Source organism: Thamnophis sirtalis, unplaced genomic scaffold (assembly GCF_051295495.1).
Source record: "Thamnophis sirtalis isolate CommonGarterSnake01/CBP01778 unplaced genomic scaffold, rThaSir2_p1.2 scaffold_5, whole genome shotgun sequence".
NCBI classification, from domain to species: Eukaryota; Metazoa; Chordata; class Lepidosauria; order Squamata; family Natricidae; genus Thamnophis; species Thamnophis sirtalis.
In genome coordinates this window covers 138,303,318-138,324,653 of record NW_028261385.1, presented here as the reverse complement: position 1 = coordinate 138,324,653, position 21,336 = coordinate 138,303,318, and the positions used below count along the sequence as shown (strand labels likewise).

Genomic DNA, 21,336 nt, shown 5'->3' with positions numbered 1-21,336 from the left:
AAGTAAATACCTCTAATTCTCCCTCTTTTGTAGCTACATTATGTTTAAATGCTTTTATGGATTCCAAATGGAGCCTTTCTTTTTCTTCGTAATGTTTTAGATTGTTTTTACTTCTCTCCAGTTCATCCTCTGCCTGATGTAATCCATCCTATTAGGAGGAAATCAATACCAAGATAGGTTAATTAATGTATTAAACGTATATGCATCACATTTAAATGCACCGGCTGCCAGTTTGCTCCCAGGTGCAATTCAAGGTGTTTTTAGTCACCTTTAAAGGCCTTCAGGGCATGGGCCCAGGCTACTTGCAGGACCATCCCAACCCAATGGGACTGGCCCATCCCACTTGTGCCAGCAGAGACGGCATGCTGCAGACCTAATTGACCAAGATATTCTGGTGAGCAGGATGCAGAAGAGCCTTCTCTGCTGTTGCTCCTGCTCTTTGGAACAGCTTGTCCCCCCCCCCAGAATAAGGTCACCTCCTACCCTCCTGACCTTTCATAAGAGCTTGAAGACCTACCTCTGCCAGTTGAGTTGGGATTCCACATTGGGGTGGGGGAGGCTTCACATTGGAGGTGGTTGTTAGACTAATAATAGATCCCAACTCCTCCTCTGCTCAATCTACTCCCTCCCTCCCTCCCTCTCTTTTAATTAGGGCTGAATTATCTTTTATATTATCTAGTACGTATGGTGTACAGGTTTTGAAATATTTTATCTTTTTAACATTGTAAACCACCCAGCGTTACCTTGTGGTAAGATGGTTGGTCATAAATTACAATCATTTTGAGGGAGAACTACAGATTTCCCTATCCAAACTCTGCTCACTCAAGGTTTTTACTGACTCACAATATTTTTCCCCCAGGAATTTCTGTATTGCTAAAAGTAGCTAACTAGCTGAGCTTCGGTTCTATATTTAGGCCAAATTGTAGAACATTGTATCTACTTTTTTGAATTTTCTGGTGCGCCTCAAACACAGTAACAATTAAAATCTTTTAAATGGGAATTAAAAGGTGCAGCCTATTCATTTTGTTTCACTCTTTTTAGATAGTCTTGTCCATTCTGCCCACCATGCTGAATGGTAATAATACTACCTTGATTGTAGCTACTTCGTCTTGTACTTGATTAATTTTCTCTTTGATGGCTGCACATTTTTGTTCTTCTTCTTGCAAACGGCATTTCAGTTCCTCTAGTTCCCTCTTCTGCTTATGTATTCGTTCCTTAACCGTTTCTATCTTCTGTTGATTATCATGAATTTCTTCTTCCTGATGTAAACAAAAAGCCCATTTGAATTACTAGTCGTAATATTAAGTTTCAGACTGAGAACCAAAGATAGCAAGGACACTACAGACTAAATCATAGGTCAGTTTCCCTGAAGTATGATGAGGCAAAAATCAAGTTTATCCCAATGTGTTAGACATAATTGCTATCAATTTAATCCTTGTCTATCAAGATCTAGTCTCCATTACACTTCAGATTTGTTATTTCCACAAAAGAATGTGGTAGTAATAATTATTTCAAGAGCCAAGGTGGCGCAGTGGTTAAATGCAGCACTGCAGGCTACTGCTAGATCAGCAGTTCAGCGGTTCAAATCTCACCGGCTCAGGGTTGACTCAGCCTTCCATCCTTCCGAGGTGGGTAAAATGAGGACCCAGATTGTTGGGGGCAATATGCTGACTCTCTGTAAACCGCTTAGAGAGGCCTGAAAGGCCTATGAAGCGGTATATAAGTCTACTGCTAAGTCTACTGCTATTTTACCCAAAGCAGTGGAAACATACAACTAATTTAATAATTTTAATATTATTTCCCCAAGTACTTTGGAAGAAAGATCTGCAAACCAATCTATATTTGTAGTGAAGCACTATAAACTATGCCTCATGCTATTACTGAGTAGCTTTTAAGACAGAATCAAATGCATAGAGATGCTCTTTGTAGAATACTACACGGTGCTACTCACTATGGATATAAAATTTTATTCACTAATTAACAGTAGTTAACAGTACTGTTAGCACTAATTAACACAATCCTTGCTGCCTCAGACAGCAACCACAGGTAGTCCTCAACCTATGACCACAGCTGAGCTGAAATTTTCTGTTGCTAAGTGAAAGATTTGTTAAGTGAATTTTGTCCCATTTTATGACCTTTCTTGCCACACTTCTGAAGGGCATCACTGTAGTTCTTAAGTTAGTAACACGGTCGTTAAGTGAATCTGGCTTCTCTAATCAGTTTGCCTGTCAGAGGCTCGTAAAAAGGTGATCACATGACCCTGGGGACACTGCAACTGTCATAAATATGTCTTGATAGCGAAGCATCTGAACTTTAATCATGTGACTGAAGGGATGCTGCAACAGTTCCTAAGTGCAGAAAAAGGTTATAAATCACTTTTTACAGTGCCATTGTAACTTCAAACAGTCACTAAATGAACTGTTATAAGTCGAGGATTATCTGTATTTGTAGTTGCAAAGCTGTTGAAAATGCAACCTTTTCAACCAATGGCCACATTTATGCCTTTTATAGAATTTCTCTCGCAATCATGTGTTCACCATTACAATCAATTAACACATACTGTACTCTGTAATTTCATAAGCACAGTGGCAGTCACATGATTTTCCACTTAGTGGCCACTTCGTTTAACAACCAAGTTGCTGGTCCCCATTGCAGTAACTAAATGAGGACTACCTGTAACAGCACAATATTTGTATTCCAAGTTCTAAAGATTCATAATTTCTGCAGACTTGTTTCTTGTTTCACTTGTTTCACTTGTTTCTTCCTCCAGTAACTGAGGAAGAGGTAATGCAAATAAAACCAATTTCTCATAAGATCCTTCACTGTGGGAATTACTGTCAGTCTTCAGTAGTTACACCACGAAGTACCAAATAATATAAAGATAGGAAGAGTTCAAACAATCCTTACTAATGTAGAGATGACCACTGATTCTTCTACATTTTCAAGGTCTGTAATTTCTAAGTTTGTTTTTCTCATTGTTATCTGTAATGGAAATGAAAATAAACGTTAAAAATCAAGATACAGCTAAGTCATGAAAAAAGTGGTTAAAAGTGCCAGATTCAAATTACAACTAATATGAAAAGCGTTCTTCTATAATAGATTCCTGTTCTGACCCACCTCGCCCACACCAACAAACACTCCGAACCAAAGATAAGTTACGGCATTTAATTAACAGACAGACAGGTCCTTGGCAGCAAACTGGCACAGACAAGCTTGGGCAGCAATCCAGCACAGATAAGCCGTGGCAGCAATCCACCTGCCAAGCTCACAATAATGTTCTCTGACATTAGTTCCTGCGTTGACTTCTCCAAAAGTGGCGTGTGCACAAGCAGTCCTTTTATAGTCTGGAGAGGAGCCTAATGACCATCAGCTGAGTGCAATTACCTCCTGTAACTGCGCAACTGTTCCTGCCGCCTATTAGCTCTCCGGTGCCGGGCATCTAAGAACAACTCCCTTGTCTCCTCCCCACTGCTGACGTCCAGATCACACTCCCTTGTCTCCTCCCCACTGTTCCAAGGCTCAGGCACCTCCTGGTGGCCAACCAGCCTCTCTGCTCCCTGCTCAGAGTCGGAACCCTGTCCAGGGTCCTCCACATCCTCCAAAGCCGACTCATAGGGCCCCTCACTGTTGGAGTCTGGTGGCAGCTCCAACGGCTCCTGCTGGGCCACAGCAGATTCCTATCCCATCTTTCATTCAGAAACTCCAGGTGACACACATGATGCACTCTCTCCTCTTATTTTTCTTCATGTTCATAATCCTGCGAGATAGATTGGTTTGAGAAGGAATGATTGGCCTAGAAAAATCCTCTGAGTTTCTCTGGCTGAGGATGGGCTAGAACCATGATGGCGAACCTATGGCACGCAGAGTCCTCTGTGGGCGCTGGAGCCGTTGCCCCAGCTCAGCTTCATCACGTGTGCCTCCCACCAGCCAGATTTTTGGGTCTCTGCTGCGCATGCGGGAGACACACAGGCATGCGCGGGGGTGCAGGGAGGCCTGCTAGGCCCAAAACAGGACGCAGGGGGATCGCACATGCATGCGCAGGAGGCGGGGCACACGGTGTGTGTGTCATGTGCACATTGTATTATGGATGTGGGCACTCCACGCTTTTGGCATGTGATGACAAAAAGATTAGCCATCACTGGGCTAGGACCTGGATCTCCTCTTTCCTAGTACACCTTCACCACCACACTCAGACAGCACCAACTATTAGAAGTGACTTCATCCTGATATATTGTGCAATAAAGATTATTAGCTAGCCAACCTATGTTGAGACTGGACAAAAAAAAAGGCTCTTAAAAATATGACATTGTGACTTGTCCAGGCAACCTCAAATGAATGTTGAAATATTCCAGGATAGCAAATCTGGGGGTCACAAGAAGACCCACCGGTATCAGTTGACTCAGGAATTCTGCTCAACCTACTGTAGTAGATACCAGGATGAGAGTTACTTTCCAATAGAGGTTGCTCACTATGTTCTTCTTACCTGCAATTCTTTTTTGTGCTGATGGTGATCAGTCAGATGGCGTTTGTTCTGTTTAATGTTCATTTCAATAGAACGTATTCGTTGTTGTATTGTCGAGAGATGGGTTTTTCGGTTCTCAACTTCTCTCTCCAAATTGCTTAAAGGCATAAAGAATTAATTGCAACAACTCCTTAGCTAGAAACCTATTTGTACAGGAGTCTGAAGAATCCGACATACATTGCTTAAATGAATACTGGAAGGATCAGCTCAAAGTGTCCTCTCTTTTGAAAACAGTTGAGCATGGATTTAAATAACTGTGATCTTAAATTGAGATTAATAAAATAAAAATCATTTTACATATACTGGACACCACAAAAAATATTGAGTTAGGACTGGTTCAGCAGAAACAGGAAGCAGTCGGTTGGATTTGGTAGAAGAGAAAGGCTTGCAAGCAATACAAACAACACTTTAAAGTTCATAACTGTCCAGGTTTATTTTCTTTTATACCGTTATTTTTGTATATGTACCATGTTTTCCCGAAAATACAACCTACCCCAAAAATAAGCCCTAGTGAAAAGGGAGGGCATGGTCAGCACAGAAGGCGGCAAGTGCATGCGGGCCAACGGTGTTTGGCAGCAGGTGCAGTCTATGCAGCACAGGGGAGCTGAGTACCTATGCAAGTAGCAGACAGAGGCAGAAACTCAGGGGGAGGCACCTGGATGCGCGAAAAACAAGCAGCGGTGGGCCAGAGCAATGGATGGCCGTCGGAGGCTTATCTTCGCACAGCAACACTGGCGGTAAAGGCAGAGGATGGAGGCAGCCAATCCAGACGCACAGGCCATGGGAAAGCTGAGCGCCGCCCGCCCGCCCAAGGCTCGTCTTTGCATCTCTTGGCTTGCCTGAAGCCTACAAAGTGCATGGGGATCGCCTGCCTTCCACTCCACGTGTCGGGATTGCCTGCCTTCCGCTCTGCACAGCTGCAGAGTGCACTGTCTAAGGAAGTGGCGGGGTGCAGCTGCTGCCAGATACCGCCAGTCCCTGTGGACTTGCCAGCTCTTGTATGTGTGCTGGAGGACAATGCGCCCAGCCAGGCTCATCACCATGAAATCATGTTAGTGCTTATTTTTGGGCCCAAAAGTAAATAAAACCGGTGCTTATTGTCAGAGAGACACAGTACATGTAAACAAACACTTCTTCTATTAGTTTGCCATAATAGATTATCTACAGACACAATTTAACTAGCAGCAGCAAAAAAGAGAGCAGAATATATATAAAAAGAATTGTCATTAGTTATTCTAACCTTATGTCTGCTTCTACATCTCTGCTGAGAAACCTAGGCCCTTTATTTTCAGAAGAGTAGTATCTTTCCTCAAACACCTGATCACCCTCAGCAGTAAAAGCTTCCCTACAATATTTAGGAGGCTTGTTGTGCTGCATAACTCTTCGAGCTTCATAATTACTCTAAGGGGGGAAAAAAGCACAGCAACAATTTACAAGTAAACCTGCAATATTGACAACTCAGAAAGATTTAAAACAGAAGGGTCTGAAAGCTTTTCTTAATGTGGTTATCACTACAATTTAAAATATCCAGCTGAATACCAATAGGCTTATTCCCATACTGTACTCTATTGCATTTATCTTTCTGCAAAAATTATTTCAAGCAAGAACTCATTATCTCAAGATTATGGGTGCATCACCCCCTTTATGCGACAGCCAGCAGATAATTTGCCATAAATCAAATCTGATTTTAATTAATCTCTTGCCACAGCTGATGAAACCATCAAGCCTTTCCCTTTACACCCTGTTATAATTTCCTTTAAGCTCCAATAGTCATTCTTTTATATAATAGGAAAACAACTTGATAAACATCTGAGCATGATTTGGTACAAAACACAAACAACCTACATTTAATGAATAGTCTGTCTAATCCTAAATAAAATGAATTCTCACAAAAATATTATGCTAACATTCTGTATGCATTGCAAGTAAATTCTTACTTTAATCAGCAGGACAGTCTCTATACCCCTCATGTCAATTAAGCAATTGGCTACTACTGCGTTGTCAATGTCTAAGGCAGTCAAAACTGTTGGGAAGTTAGGATGGAAAACAGCCCTACAAGAAGGTAACACAGTAAGATACATCATTGTGACAACATATGAAATTAAGGACTAATCTTTATAAACTAGCGAGTCTGGTGCACAAACAGAAATTTCTGACAATGGGCATAGAAACAGGAAACCTTTAAAAAAAATCTATCCTGGAAAATAACTCCTCATGGAGGTGTACAGGGTTTGTCATGAGGAATAAAATAGACATTTATGATCAAAATCATTCAGACTTTTTCACTGTTCTGACTGCCACAATTGGGACACAGTGTATGATTTTTAATTGGAAAATAAAGAGAGCAATTCAGAGTGGCAAATAGTAGATTGGAGAAGGATTGGTTTAGAAATGGAAGGATAATTCTGGGGTAGAACAGTTTAGAAGAAAATAGCAATTAAACACATTGCTGGGAAAAAAGATTACTGCATACCAGCTCCTAATTTTTTAGAGAATTCCTCAAATCTTGAGAACAAATTTTCAGAGGATACTTATTTCCTTCTTTTAATTAATGGAGGCTTATACAAGTCTGTGCATAAAAGAGACTATATTGGATATAAATTATGTATTCTATTAAAAGGCCTCAAAATGGGAGAACAGTGTTCACATATAATATGTTAAGAATTGTTATCAATACGCTATTGTGAACTACTATAATGAGCTAAAGATGACAGAAGCAAATCTTATATTTATTGATGCCAGTTAATTATATGCAAAGTTATTTTAAAATATCTCTCCGTGAATTTATTTCCTAGCATATAAATTATGATTGAGCTTTAATTAAAACAATATCGTTCAAACTACATTAGGCAAGTGGGAATAAAGAAATTGATTTTAACAAAAGGCTAATTTAGAAATCAGATTTTAAAAGAAAAGACACTTACTTTGACTTTACATCATAAACACTGTTCTGAAAACGAATAACAATAATTGCAGGTCGAAAACCAGCTTGACAGTATTTGGACATCAATGCCTGCAACGCTCTTTCATCTTTATGATTGTCACAACAAAATGCAAGCAGCAGGTGTTTTAAGCATGCTTCAACAGCCAAAGTTAGTTCAGGATCTTTCAGATGAATAAAAGCACCTAAATGTAAGCATGAAACCTCAGTACATATTGTCAAAATAAATTCCTTCAATTGTACAGGATAGGATTGCTGTTTTCCCACTGCAAACATCTGCGTGGTAGCAATAGCACAATGTGTAGAGACAATGCTATTTCCGTGACAACCCCCCCCCTTTTTTTTAATAAAGCAGAAGGTTCAATATATTTGTGGTTTTATATTTGCCTATTTTCCCCAAATATGACATTTTGGTAAAGGCCTCTGATTATATTCAATCTGCTCATAGTTACCTACATATAAAGTAAAAGTGCAGAAGTATTCATCTTTCGGATATATGAATGGAGCCATATAATTATTTTTGAAATAAAACATAGAAGCCTGTGTTCTTATTACATTTTTGCCATGCCCTACATACAAGAAAAAATATATATACAGCTGGAAACATTTCATGAGTTTTGAATTCTCATTGCAACACCTTCTGTAATTATAATTTTAGCTCACCAAAATAAACAACTGTACATACTGAGAAAATCCCATACACTGACTACAAGAGGCCAATTCTTTACTTATATAAAGAAGGGCTACTGAATAATCCCGAAAGCTTTTATAATTCAAACTGTGTATGGATTACTACAATTTACTTCAGATTCTTTCTTTGTAAATATACATCTCCTCAGTTCAACATACCAAACATAAAATACAATAAGTAGGAATCTAAAAGTTCCTCCTTGCCATTGTAAATACTTCCTGAGGAAAAAGGAGTGTGGAGGGATGGTTTACCTTATTATCTCAAAATAAGAAATGTGGTTATACACACAGATAATGGCAATGTTGCATTTATTATTCAGTTTGCGAATATCAAAGCTGCAACTCAATACTTTTACTCTGTTGAGTTAAAGCTTTCATTATTTGATTACATAGAGAAGAACACTAACAGATTACCTAACGGTCCTACTGGTTTGTATGTAAACTGCCCTTGAGCATGAGCCGCATCAATTGCTTCACAAAGGTCTGGCATAAATGATCCAAATCTTTTCATGCGATTGGTTTTACTCTCCTTTAATTGTCTCAGCTGTTGCTGTTGAGAATCTAGCTTTTTTTTCATTTCACTTTCTTCCTGTCTAAAAAACGAAACAAAAAACGAAACAAAAAACAAAAAATTCCAACTATTTCTCTTTGAGAAAGCATTTCATATGTAGCACATTTTTTTCTTAGCAAAACTATTAATTCAGGATTCCAAAACTATGACACACAGACACACATATAATTTATGGTGAATACTAAAACTGGGTACTTATGAACATAGCTTAAGAATTCATTTTTAGAAGTGGAATGAAGTTTATTCTTTTAGTCACAAACATACTCTCATTTTCTATTCAAATAGTATAAAAATAAGGTGGGATACAAACAACTAAAACATTTAATAATAATCTGCAATTTCAAATTAGAAGTGTTCACTGTCTCCAAAAGATTATTCAAAGTTCTACAAATGCATCTGCTCTATTTTCACGCTTACAAAAGGAAGAATGCTTTTGATTTTGTAAAATACGTGACTTACATCTCCTTCAAAAAGGTGGGTGACTTTACTTCTTACAGAAAAATTGTACGGAATCAAAATGATTTATGCCACTTCCCAGAACTAACCTAGAGAAAATTTATATGCATATTTCCTCTCATGCTAACATTGACTACTGAAGTGTGAAGGCAAATGAAGAAGTCAAACAAGACATTGTGATTAATTTGTACCTTTCTTTACTAAATTTACTGTATTTTTCCTATTATTTATTCATGAGTGGCTTCCATATTGTTCCTTCTTATTTTTCCCCACAACATTCCCTATGACAGGGTGGTCTGAAAGACAGCGACTGACCTAGGTTTCCCACAGCTAATAGCAATAGCAGAAGCTATTAGACTTCTATACCGCTTCACAGTGCTTTATAGCATTCTCTGTGCAATTTATGATATTAGCATACTGCTTTCCAACAATCGGGGTCTTCATTTTACCGACCTTGGAAGGATGGAAGGCTGAGTCAATCCTGAGCTTGTCAGGATCAAACTCCTGGCAGTGGACAGAGTCAGCCTGCAATACTACGTTCTAACCACTGTGTCATTACGTTTCCTGATCGCGGCTAAGAGCAGGCTAAAATATGGGTCTCCCACTTTTTGATCCAACATTTTTATACACACACCCAAATCTAATAAACAATCAAGCCACAGTGACACCTAAGCAGCTTACCTAAGTCGAGTAAAATCTTCATCGTATGAACGTAGAGCCTGTTGAAACTGTGTTATCTGCTGACCAAGGGATTCATCTTGATTCTGTAATGTCTTCAGCTTTTCTTTCAAGCTGTCTATTGTTTTTTGTTTTTCCATTTTATCAGGCGCTGTCATCTGTTCAGTACTGCAATGATGCAATTTACAGATTATTTTGTCCAAGCACTAATTTGTTAAAATACAAATTATTAAAAAAAAAAACCAGTAACAAATACTGATGTTTTATTTACATTTCAAGTTATGTAATTATAGGGCATTTTTATTTGGCCTAACTTTTATCATAAAAATCAATGCTAATAGGACCGTCTCCAACACTCCCATTTTAAAACAGGGTAATTTAACAAAAATACAGGTATAATGTTTATACTGTATGACACAACCAATGGCTAAAATGGCTCTTATGACTTTTTGTTGCATGTTTAAAGTTCATTTCTTTAAATGCATGGAACTTTATAGATAGATGGATGTTATCGGAAGAGGGATAATAAATGTAGATTTTGAATCACTCTCCGTCTCACCTATCCTCAAATCTCTTTTTGAATAGAGCAGCTTTGGAAGGGTAAAATGAAAAACGGAGAACGGAAGAAATATCTACTTTGCTGATAGATGCAATTCCACCAAGCAGCAGAATATTCATTGAAGATTCTTTTTCTCTATGTTGCACATTTCAAAGAACCCCCTTTTTTTTGCTAATCTAGAACCTAATTAGAGGGGAGGAGGAAGAATTATTACCTATTTTTTAGTTCTTCAATTTTTTTGTTCAGTTGTTCATGATCTTTTAACAAACGCTTCAATTCAGCTTGAGACCTATTATGTGCTGCCTGGACAAGGAAAAAACAACAGGTCTGTGTTAAAAGTAGCTTGAATACAATTATAATACATACTGACCCACAATTCAGATAGAGGAAAGATCCTACAAATCCCTTCTGGAAATGATATTCTTCTGGGCCATAATTTGTTTGTTTTCCTAGTCCATTTTTGCTTCCACACCAACAGTGACAAAATCCACACACAAAATATAAGCATCTAAGATTTCACTACTATGAGGCAGCATTCAGAAATTGAAGACTGTGGATGGAGAATTCAAACCTCTGCATTGTTGTATCCTTTTCTTTTTGAGTCCACTTCTTTTTTCAAAGTAATACACGATGGTTCTAGAGTTTGAGCTTCTTCGGTTATCTTCTCTAGTTCATCTTGCCTAGTTCTATGTTTAACTTCTGCTGCATCAACTTTATTCTAAAAAACAAATGTCATAGAAGTGTTGAGAACAATAACACAAAAAAGTTATTGATATTCAAATCCATCTGCAAGGAATGAGATAAGCTCACGTGGTTACATTCTTTGGAATGCTATAAGATGACAATTCTTTGAAAAATGCAATTTCAATTGTTCCTTGCTTTCCAATATATTTTAGACCTCATTCAGGTCTACCATGAACGCTGGAGTATGAACGTTATAGATGAACCAGGTATAAACAGAAGTTACAATTTCTATATAGTTATTTTCATCTTCCAGCCCTTATTACACATAAAGGTAGCAGTCTGCTATCGGTGCTGTTGGCAGTTCAACAATCAATCTGAAATTTATAGGGTACTAAATTTGATGAAATATACTATGCACTTATACTTATGTTTTTAATCTGATCAATTAAACAGTGTTTTCTGCCTATTGTGCTCAGGTACCTACATCAAAAGTAGCCTACACAGGGTTTAAATATAGCTCTGCTTCCAGAAGGAAGGAAGGAAGGACCGTTGGCTTACCTGAATGGTCATTCTCCGGGCGCTGCAGGAGAATCCAAGCATGGGTTAACACAGCCTATCTGCCCTAGGACTCAATAGATTTTTCTTTGGTCACGCCTCCTTTGCCTCATTGAGGTCAGTTTAAAAACGAAGTCTTGTCCACTGTAGGCCGCCCTTCAGGTATCCTAATCGTAATGCCGAACCTTGGACCTTGCAAAAACCCTGGGGTGGGGTTGGACTCTCCCGCAGCGCCCAGAGAACAACCGTTCAGGTAAGCCAACGGTCATTCTCCTGTGCGCTGCTTGGAGAGTCCAACCCTGGGACATACCCAAGCTATTTTGTCCCAGGGAGGGCCGAAGTCGTGTCCAGATTGTCCGGAGCCGAGACAACTTGCTGCAAAACACATCTTCAAACTCTCCAAGCAACACACAGGAAAACTTTGACATTTATTTAGAAGTAAACATTCGACTCAATTTGGGTTTTGTTAGTATTACATAATAATTCAGGTGATTAGATGTTTAAATGCTAGAATGCACAAGTTCTGAGACCTGTTTCCCATTATTTTATTATTCATATAACATATATTCATGTATATAAAGGAACTCAAATGAAAGAAATATCTATATTCACTTCTTTAATCTTCAATGTGCAAAAAAAATCATTTTATTTATAGAAATATTATTCCACAATATTAACTTTTATTCAGTTAATTTCCAAATAAATCAATAGTCAGAGTATTTCTGTAATTCTATGTATAACAGGTCAGTTCTTAATTTTCTGTAGCCTTCTAGATCATAACCTGAAAACTTCAGTTTTTCTGAGGTGACAAAATAGAGGCAATTCTTGGCAATTTCTAATAATAATATTTTAAAAAATAATTTTAATATTTCAATCGAGCCAACCATTTCATGGCAAGTTTTGCAACTTACCTGCCATTCTTTCACTCGGTCAGTGAATTTATCAGTTTTTGCTTCTTGGGCAGTAACCTCCACTCTGATTGCTTTTATTTCTTTTTCAGTGTCTCGTACCTAAAATATAAACTCCAAATTAAAATCATTTATGAAATATTACAATCAAATTAAACTCATTCATATCACATTGCAAATCATAAGCAATTACCATTGCCCAAGCTATTTGACGCTGCAATTCCTGCAGGTCATTCTGCATTTCGCTCAAAGCAGCAATACTTCTGTAACGTTCCTCCTTCTCCAAATATTGCATTCTAAGTTCTTCAAGAAACTGCAAGAAAATATAAAAAGATAGCAGAGGAAATACAATAATTTCTGAATATGTACCTCTGACTGAAAAGTTCAGCAGACTGAAGATAAAATCTGACCATTGTAAGCTTTTTCAAGAAATAAAAATTCAGATAGTAACAATGTGCCCAATTAAGACTTTTAAGGATCCTTTCTCATTGATCCTACATACTGTGAGACTGATTTTCAAGGTACGCACTTATGGATGGACTTCCTCCAGGTGTGTCCTCTAATTGTTTGATTATACTCAATCGGGTTTGAAGTCATAGTTCCTAAAAAGCCCTTTAAAATTCTAAATTAACCTAATGAAAACCTGGAGGTTAACTAACCACAAAAAAAATTGTCAAAAAGTAAAACTGAAAGAAAAGGGAGACCATGCACAAATCAGTCCAACAGATAAATTGAATTATCTTGAATTGGATTATTGTAAGTCAATTAATTAAAGGCTACCGTTCTGCTAATTGAGTTTTATTAACACTTTAAAACATAAAAAATGCATTTATTTATTTGATATAAATTCATTAAAGCTTTACTGGTATATTTTGTGGCAAACTACAATATCAGAAATAGTTTTCTAATACCTCTCCTCCTTGTTCAATTTGATCAGCTGTTCTTTGTTTAGTTTCCATGATGTATGAATAATCTTCTTTCATCTGCTCCAGTTGAGTTGCTTTCATAAAAAACTCAAGAAACAGAAAAATTATGTTTTTAAAACTGTCTTTTTAATAAAGCAAGGGCTATGAATGCATTTTTTTCATACAGTTGAACAAAGCTGTTTGTCCCACACTCCACTTTTTCACATGCAACACAAAAATACATTAATAAGCCTATCCTGGAAATACAAGTTAGGTGCTTCTGTGCAACTGTCTCATCTCCCTCTAGACCAGGGGTGTCAAACACAAGGCTCACGGGCTACATCCGGTCCATGGGGCTGTCCTGGAAAATGTAAGGGGCTGGCCTGCTTCGCCTCAACCCGGTCTACTCACGTGGCTTCGGCCTGGTCTACTCAATGCGAAGAGGAAACATGCCAAAAGTTTGGGGAGTTGCCTCAAGCTGGTCATGCCCACCCCAGTCAACCACGCTCCCCACCCTGAGGTCAACCAAAGTCCTGAGGCAGCCCTCAATAAAATTGATTTTGACACTCCTGCTCTAGGCATTTCTCTCCATGCTCTTCAAGCTACTCAAAATTAAGAATAGATGGCAGACACTGGGTTTTTTTCTGTAGAAACCTGGTTCATCCTCTTATACATTGCAGACTATACCACATGGTGGTTTATTACCTTGTATTTATCACCTTCATTTTTAGACTGTAAAAACTGTTTGCTCATTTCCTGGGTGAGTACAGAGACAGGATTATCTACCTGCAACAAAATAGTAGTATTTTATTTTGTAAAAAAGTATAAATAGTCAGCTACCTGACATTCAACTATTCTCCTCCATATCTATTCCCACACACACTATATTGTCATAATTACAAAGTTCCAACTTGTTTTAAACTTCTAATGAACACACATAACTTTAAATCACATTATTGTGTTTATATTAAGTATTCAAACTTTTGTTGTTGTATGAACTGATAACTCAGGGGATTTTTATTTGCTTAATTCAATTACAAATTTCACATACTGTATGACCCCACAATTCAGATGATCAATTGGATGGTAAAAATGTATGTATAGCATTGCTCAATACAGAATGGAATTGCAGTTACCTGGATATTAAAGTGATCCAGGATTGCAGTAAGTTCTTCCTTCTTGGAAGAAATTAAGACTCCTAAACATAAGAAAGAATAACTATAAGTATCGTTATAAATATTATTGTACAGCCTTTTAATAGAACAGGCTTTCTAAGAATTTACCCATTTAAGAAAAAGTAGTCTGAGCTTTACTATGTAACTTAAACGAAAGGCAAATAAAACCAAATGTATCATGAAGCTCCCAGATATGGTTTTGTCAATGTGCCTGTATTGCTAGTAGCATAATTTATTGAAAATTGATGGAGAAAACAGTCTCTTAACAAGCCACGAGATTTTTAATTCTATGAGTTTTTCTATGAGCACAAGGGGCGGAACACATACGGGGGGGGGGGGGGAGTTCGCACGCACATGCACGGAGGATGTTGCACAAGCATTGCATTATGGGTGTGGGCACACATGCACGCTTTTGGCACATGATGACAAAACGTTTAGCCATCACTGGCCTAGATCAAGATTACGTGACCGAGGGAGTGGTGCAATGGCCAGGATTGCTGAACAAATTATCTTTAACGGTTCACCGACAAATGTGCGCCGACAAAACCGTGATGTCGAAATCGCACACACAACAGTGTGCCAACAACAGCGCGCCATCAACAAACAACGCAAAAACAATGTAATAACCCTATCCCTAACCTTAACCGTAATCGTCCTTTTGTCAGCGCGCTGTTGTCGGCGCGATTTTGACATTGCGGTTTTCTTGGCGCGGTTTTGTCGGGCGCGCATTTGTAGGGTCATGATCTTTAACTAACATCTATCTGTACAATTTAACTTTTTTTCTCTAAAGGTACATACATTTTCAAAAGTGAAAGTGAAATATAAACAAACCTGTATTGCTTTTCAGCTTATAACTACGATGTCCCTCCGAGGTTATGTGCTGGTTTATAGTAATACTGTCACCATATTGCTCTGGTTTAAATGCATCTTCACCTCGATTTCGTAGAGTGACTGAAACATCTGCAGAACTGAAGTACATGATTTGCCATTGAGAGGCTTCTTATTTATAACAACAGTACTTTAAGTGGTTACAACATAGTTTTCATCAACTGCACTAATCTTAGTTTAGAAAGTTTATATAGCTAAGGCTTTAAAAGGCAACCAACAGATCCCTTACTCGTCAACTGCATATTTGAGGCTGGTTCCCATCTTTTAACTCAGGTCAGGCATCCAATTGAATATCAGTTATATACAGTAAATGAAAGCAAAATAGAGAAAGAAGCAGAAAGGCAACTGCAAGGCAGGCTGAATAATGGCTCATATGACTATCAAACTGATCACTCAAAGTACTGAAGTTAAAAATAAAATAAGATGCTTTTCTTAACCATTTGTATCCACATATGAATAAGGTAGCCAATTTATTTAGCTGTAGAAGAATAAGCAGGTGTGAAATATCAAGAGATGAGCATAGCAATTTCAAAAGGCAACGCCGGCATATGAAATATACAAGACTGAATATTTATAGCAACACAATAAAAATCCACATTGCAATTCCCTAAAGAACACAGCCAATGCTATAATAGCTCTGGTGGATTGAATCCAGAGCATATCTCAGCTGAAAATTTTTGCCAGCTAGTAACAGAAGCCAGAGTAGTTTAACTGGAAAAAAGCTGTGGAGAATAGCTTTCCCTATCCATTCTCTCACATCACGGAATCCTGAATTGAAGGAAGTGATCTGTACTTTTCTTCAGACAGCTGAAATGCCTGTAGAATCTAAAAACAAACAGAGGAAGCCAGGAGAAGTGTGCAAATGCTGCCTCCTCCTGTCCTGCATTTCTCCACATGGAGAAACTAACTGTTTGTAGAGGAGATGAATTTTGTCCCAGGGAATTTAGGATCCCAAAATTAAGAATTCATTATTAATTACAAAAGAAGATTGAGTTTTTAACTTCAACATCACACACACGATACCATCTAGTGCAAGGAAAAGGTAACGGTTCCCCTCACACATATATGCTAGTTGTTCCTGACTCTAGGGGGCAGTACTCATCTCCATTTCAAAGCCGAATAGCCAGCACCGTCTGAAGACGTCTCTGTGGTCATATGGTTGGCATGACTAAACGCCAAAAGGGTATGGAACGCTGTTACCTTCCCACCAAAGGTAGTTCCTATTTTTCTACTTGCATTTTTTACATGCTTTCGAACTGCTAGGTTGGCAGAAGATGGGACAAGTAACAGGAGCTCACTCCATTACACAGCGCTAGGGATTTGAACCGCCGAACTGCCAACCTTTCTGATCAACAAGCTGAGTGTCTTAGTCAGTGAGCCACCCCGTCCCTTATCTAGTGCAAACACCTGCTCAATTACAAATTCAAATTAAACCATTCCCAGCAAGTGGCTATCCAGTCTTTGGTTGAAAACATTCAGCAAAGAGCAACCCACCATCATCCTAACTGGTTCCATTTTCCAACTGATCTCATTTAAAGCATCTTTTCTAACATTAAGCTGAGACAGTATGGCCTTTCCTTTGCCAAAACCTTTCTATGCCGCAAAGTGGCCTCAAAATAAATTAATGATTAAATTTTTTTTATATGATCATCACATATTTCTATTGCGCAGCTCACCCAAGAGACTCTAGAATGTTCCTTTCCCATACCTGGCTCTGCAAATCAGCCTAAAAAAAATGACTGTTTTTAGCTAAAAGACCAGAGACCCTTCCCCACACTTAGTACTGCTCTTGCTGAAATTCACTAACCTCTGTCCATCTTTCACAAATACTTTCAAGGACGATCCTCGGTTTGTCACTGTGGCTTTTCCCCCAAGGCCTACAATCAGGGCAGTTAGTACAGCACTTTTCCCACCTGAAAAAAGGCAATAAATATAAATGGAATCAACAGTGATACAACTGCTATATTGTTTACTGTGTCCAGAGAGATTGTTTTTTTTCTCTTTTAAACATAAACTTGTCTTTAGCCCACCCCCTCAACCTTTGATCCAGCTCACCCCCATTATTGAAAAAAAAACCTTTTCAAACAAGCTATTTATTGAGAAAACAGGAGAGGTTAGAAAAAAATGTAGGCTAATAAAGGGAGAGAATGACTACAGCTAAAATACTTGACTTAGTTAACAAGATGACTAAGGCTGAAAACTCAGTGCTATGGTAAAGACTCTTCCTCCGGCACAATTGAAAACAATAGTGAGCATTATTCATTTTTCCACTTTCTTAGTAACTCAGGACAATCCCTGAAGCCAAGCGCAAGGGTGGGAGTGCTAGCAGGGAAAATTAAGTATCTTTCAGGGTCAGAAATAATTAAGCTTGGGCATCATTCAAATGTCCTTTAGGGAATTCATGCCTAAACAACAGCTCAAGTGCTCTCAAAAAAATCATTTCCTGCACTCTTTACAGAGTCTCAACATCTTTTTTATAATATGGTAACCAAAACTGGATGCAGTATTCGAAGTGTGGTGTTACTAAGTTTTTATAAAATGGTTAATAGTACTTCAATTCAGTTCAGTGGGTTGCCAGAGGCATCCTTATGGACAACTGCCATAAGGGTTTTGGCTATTTCCTGAGGTTTTGAGGGAAGGCTAATATTAGACCACAACAAGGTAGCCTCCCACCAATCTGAACAGTTTATCTTGCACAATATCCCTATGCAGTGGAGCTCCGTCTACCCAACATTCAAACAACCTGCAATTGTAGATATAGTGACATTGCAAGTCACTTGGCCTTGGAACACCATGACCCGTTTAGATTTATTACCATTTCCTGCCTTTGAACCGATCTTTTTCAAGAGATGGTTATGCTAACCTAGATTCTGCCCTTGATACTTTTCCTACAAATGACTCGAGTAAAATATACAAGACCACAGAGATTCTCAATCATCCTGAGAATCAACGCTGTCCCAAAGATGTTTTTCAAATGGCAACTAGGCCTATTTTTTTCCCCTAAAAATGATTTGCATCTTCAGAACTGAACTTCAAGAAGCTTCTTCAGAACTGATCAGTCCTGAAGAAGCGAAACATTTTCAAGATAGAAAAACAAGAAAACCCAGTTGCCTTTTAAAAAGCCCCTTTGGAAATAAAATATTGAAGCCCCAGATTCTGGAGTTGTACACTAGTTGAAAATTTGAATGTTGGCCAAATATTTGTACTTGCAAGTCTATATGATTCACGGGTGAAAGAAGCATGATCTATAATGGCAATCCTTCCATTTCTTGGTTTCTCAAGAAACGTGGTGTAGGTCATGATCCGGAAGAAGGGTTTAGGCCATCCAATAAATCTCCACTCTCATATCTGCAGTCAAGGCTCTGATTAACATTTTTTTTTGTTTTATATGAATGAACCAAAGGAAAATAAGGCAACAGATCTGCTCCTAATGACAATGGCAAAATCCGATCAGCCATACACATTCAAAGATGTGTATTTTGGAGCTTCACTCGCAAGTATTAATTGTGGGGTTGTACATTCAGAGTGGTAGTACAAAGTTGGATTCTCCAGCTGTGTATGCACTCTTTCCATGCTTTTGTGTTATGATTGGAACTTCAGGACAAAACTGAATATTTTTTTTTATTTTCAATGATATTTTATAAACTTCATATCAGTAAGATACAAAAGCATGCACAGAATACTAAGATATAGGCTAAAAAATCCCTACACAATATATATTTAAGATGACCGTTGAGCTCTGGTTCTACTTGTTGCTACAGAATTTTCAATTTGTTTGAAAATGCACAGAAAGCTTTTTGCTGAGTTTCCAATGTCTTTGCAGTCTATGCATTCTCTTATGACTTGCTTATGGCTTGTGGATACAAGTGTCTCTGTCTCTCTCTATATATATATATGTATGTATATGTCTCTCTCTCTCTGTGTGTGTAATGTATATATATTATGTATATCTGTGTATGTATACACACAAACATACATATATATACATATTTATGTATATATAACATAAATATTTTAAAAACCCATGCAATGGAGTTCAATATATAACTTTTGTAGTCATGCACGAAATAAGCTACTCACTGAAGAAAGTTGATGAGAGCTATTTATCCACTGGCTCTTGCACTTCAAGGTAAGAAGGACAGTTATTTGTTCTTTTATCAGTTATAGCTGCCAGGTTCAATTGCTCCCTATATGGATTTCCCTTATTATTTCAAGTTCCCCTTTTCATCAATCTTTCCAGTAGTTGGGCAGATTGATAGCAGTCATAAGTACTGTCATTTCACTATTCTTGTTGTCCTTAAATCAAGCGCATTCAACCCGCGGCTCAACAACTGCAGGTGGCCCTGGACAGCTAGTAATGTAGCCTCACAAAATAAAGATATCAGATACACACTAACTATATTTTGTATTTTATAGGCAGCCCAATACAATCCCTCTTCATTCAATGTAGTCCAGGCAAGCCAAAAAGTTGGGACACCTGTGCCTTAGATAGAAAATCGGAAATTAAAACTGTTAAGTTCTAGTTCAATGGAGCAAAGCAAACCATTTCAAGATGTGTTCTCTTAAAGCACAGCCAACTTTGGATTTTCAAATGCAGCATTAATAGATTCAAATTGAAGCAAAAGGAATGTTTACACATTTTCTACATACCTATAAATGAAAAGCTAACAACACGACTTTGCTTTTGATTAAAAAGTTACAACTTACTTCCATTGTTTCCAACCACAAAATTGACATTAGATCCAAACTTGAATGGCCCCAACATGGAATGGCACATAAAGTTCTTCAGCTGAATACTTTCAATTATCCCAACGTCCCCTGTGACCTACGAGTACATCAGAAAGACATTTTAATTGCTAAAAAAAAAAAAATCCTGATCACAAATTTCTTCTACACAAGCTGAGAAAGCCCCAAAACCTCACAATGCTGACAGTACAATGCTTGAGCCTTCTTTCTCATCGCCAAACCCCTTGAGGAAGGTTTCAGATGAAAAAGGAAGAGCAAGCAAAGAAACAGGCTGAAGAGGACACAGCTCTTCATCATGTAAGTGACCTGGCGTGGCAGGATGGGGGGGGGGGGCAATTGGAGAGACCCCATGGGACGGAGTGTGAGGAATCTGTGGGTCGGGGGAGGCCTTGGGGGGTCTGAAGCTGGTGACATGCTCGATCACTAGCCTCCAACCCTAAAATACCTCATGTGCACTTAACGAGCCTCACATTCGATTAGCGAATGAGTGGGTGAAAGGGAGTGATCACGTTCAAGTGATCATGTTCAAGGTACAAGAATCCTCTGGTTACAAATGGAATGGGCGGGTTCCATTCCATTCGTAACTCGAGGACTACCTGTGTATATGGTTACAAAACTTGACCTTTTATATGTAATTCTCAAACATTACAGAGAGATTACAGCTTTCTAACTTTCCTTTTACCTGACTCTGTAATCTTCAACGTTTTTACATTTTTTGAGAAGAAATATTGTATGTCAAGTCTAAAAACATATTATTTTATATGGCCCTTTCTCAGATTCCTTTTTAATGTCAGTGTGCAAAATGAGAGGCTCCACAATAAAAACCTTCACTATAACTCTAAAGGTATTTTATAAAATTGATGAAATTTACATGTGAGATAATTAGATCTAGTGGTTAAGGCTTGAAACCGAGAGACTGTGAGTGTCTTAAGCAGAAAAATTGGCTTATTGACTTTGGACCAGTCACTTTACCTAAGCCCATGATATCAGGGTCTGGCGAGTCAGTTATCTGAAAAAAAAGCAGACCCTGCTACTTGTGACAAAATGCCAGGAAGAGA

The 21,336-nt window shown here is 38.2% G+C and overlaps 1 protein-coding gene across 4 annotated transcripts in view; it reads right to left on the bottom strand.

Annotated features, from left to right (window-relative positions):
- The window catches only part of SMC6 (structural maintenance of chromosomes 6), a 37,951-nt gene that overhangs the window by 12,039 nt on the left and 4,576 nt on the right, over nucleotides 1-21,336 (bottom strand). For 3 of the 4 annotated variants that reach the window (XM_087716982.1, XM_087716985.1, XM_087716984.1), the window contains exons 3-21: nucleotides 20,240-20,357; nucleotides 17,340-17,445; nucleotides 15,476-15,612; nucleotides 14,606-14,667; nucleotides 14,175-14,255; nucleotides 13,476-13,577; nucleotides 12,758-12,877; nucleotides 12,568-12,666; nucleotides 10,989-11,135; nucleotides 10,632-10,720; nucleotides 9,862-10,026; nucleotides 8,568-8,746; nucleotides 7,447-7,648; nucleotides 6,460-6,574; nucleotides 5,763-5,923; nucleotides 4,484-4,619; nucleotides 2,908-2,982; nucleotides 1,089-1,259; nucleotides 11-148 (exon numbers count right to left, since the gene is read on the bottom strand). In XM_087716982.1, the coding sequence (XP_087573108.1) occupies nucleotides 11-148; nucleotides 1,089-1,259; nucleotides 2,908-2,982; nucleotides 4,484-4,619; nucleotides 5,763-5,923; nucleotides 6,460-6,574; nucleotides 7,447-7,648; nucleotides 8,568-8,746; nucleotides 9,862-10,026; nucleotides 10,632-10,720; nucleotides 10,989-11,135; nucleotides 12,568-12,666; nucleotides 12,758-12,877; nucleotides 13,476-13,577; nucleotides 14,175-14,255; nucleotides 14,606-14,667; nucleotides 15,476-15,612; nucleotides 17,340-17,445; nucleotides 20,240-20,357 (2,403 nt within the window). The remainder of the gene's footprint in view (nucleotides 1-10; nucleotides 149-1,088; nucleotides 1,260-2,907; nucleotides 2,983-4,483; nucleotides 4,620-5,762; nucleotides 5,924-6,459; nucleotides 6,575-7,446; nucleotides 7,649-8,567; nucleotides 8,747-9,861; nucleotides 10,027-10,631; nucleotides 10,721-10,988; nucleotides 11,136-12,567; nucleotides 12,667-12,757; nucleotides 12,878-13,475; nucleotides 13,578-14,174; nucleotides 14,256-14,605; nucleotides 14,668-15,475; nucleotides 15,613-17,339; nucleotides 17,446-20,239; nucleotides 20,358-21,336) is intronic. The other variant, XM_087716986.1, reaches the window with a different exon arrangement.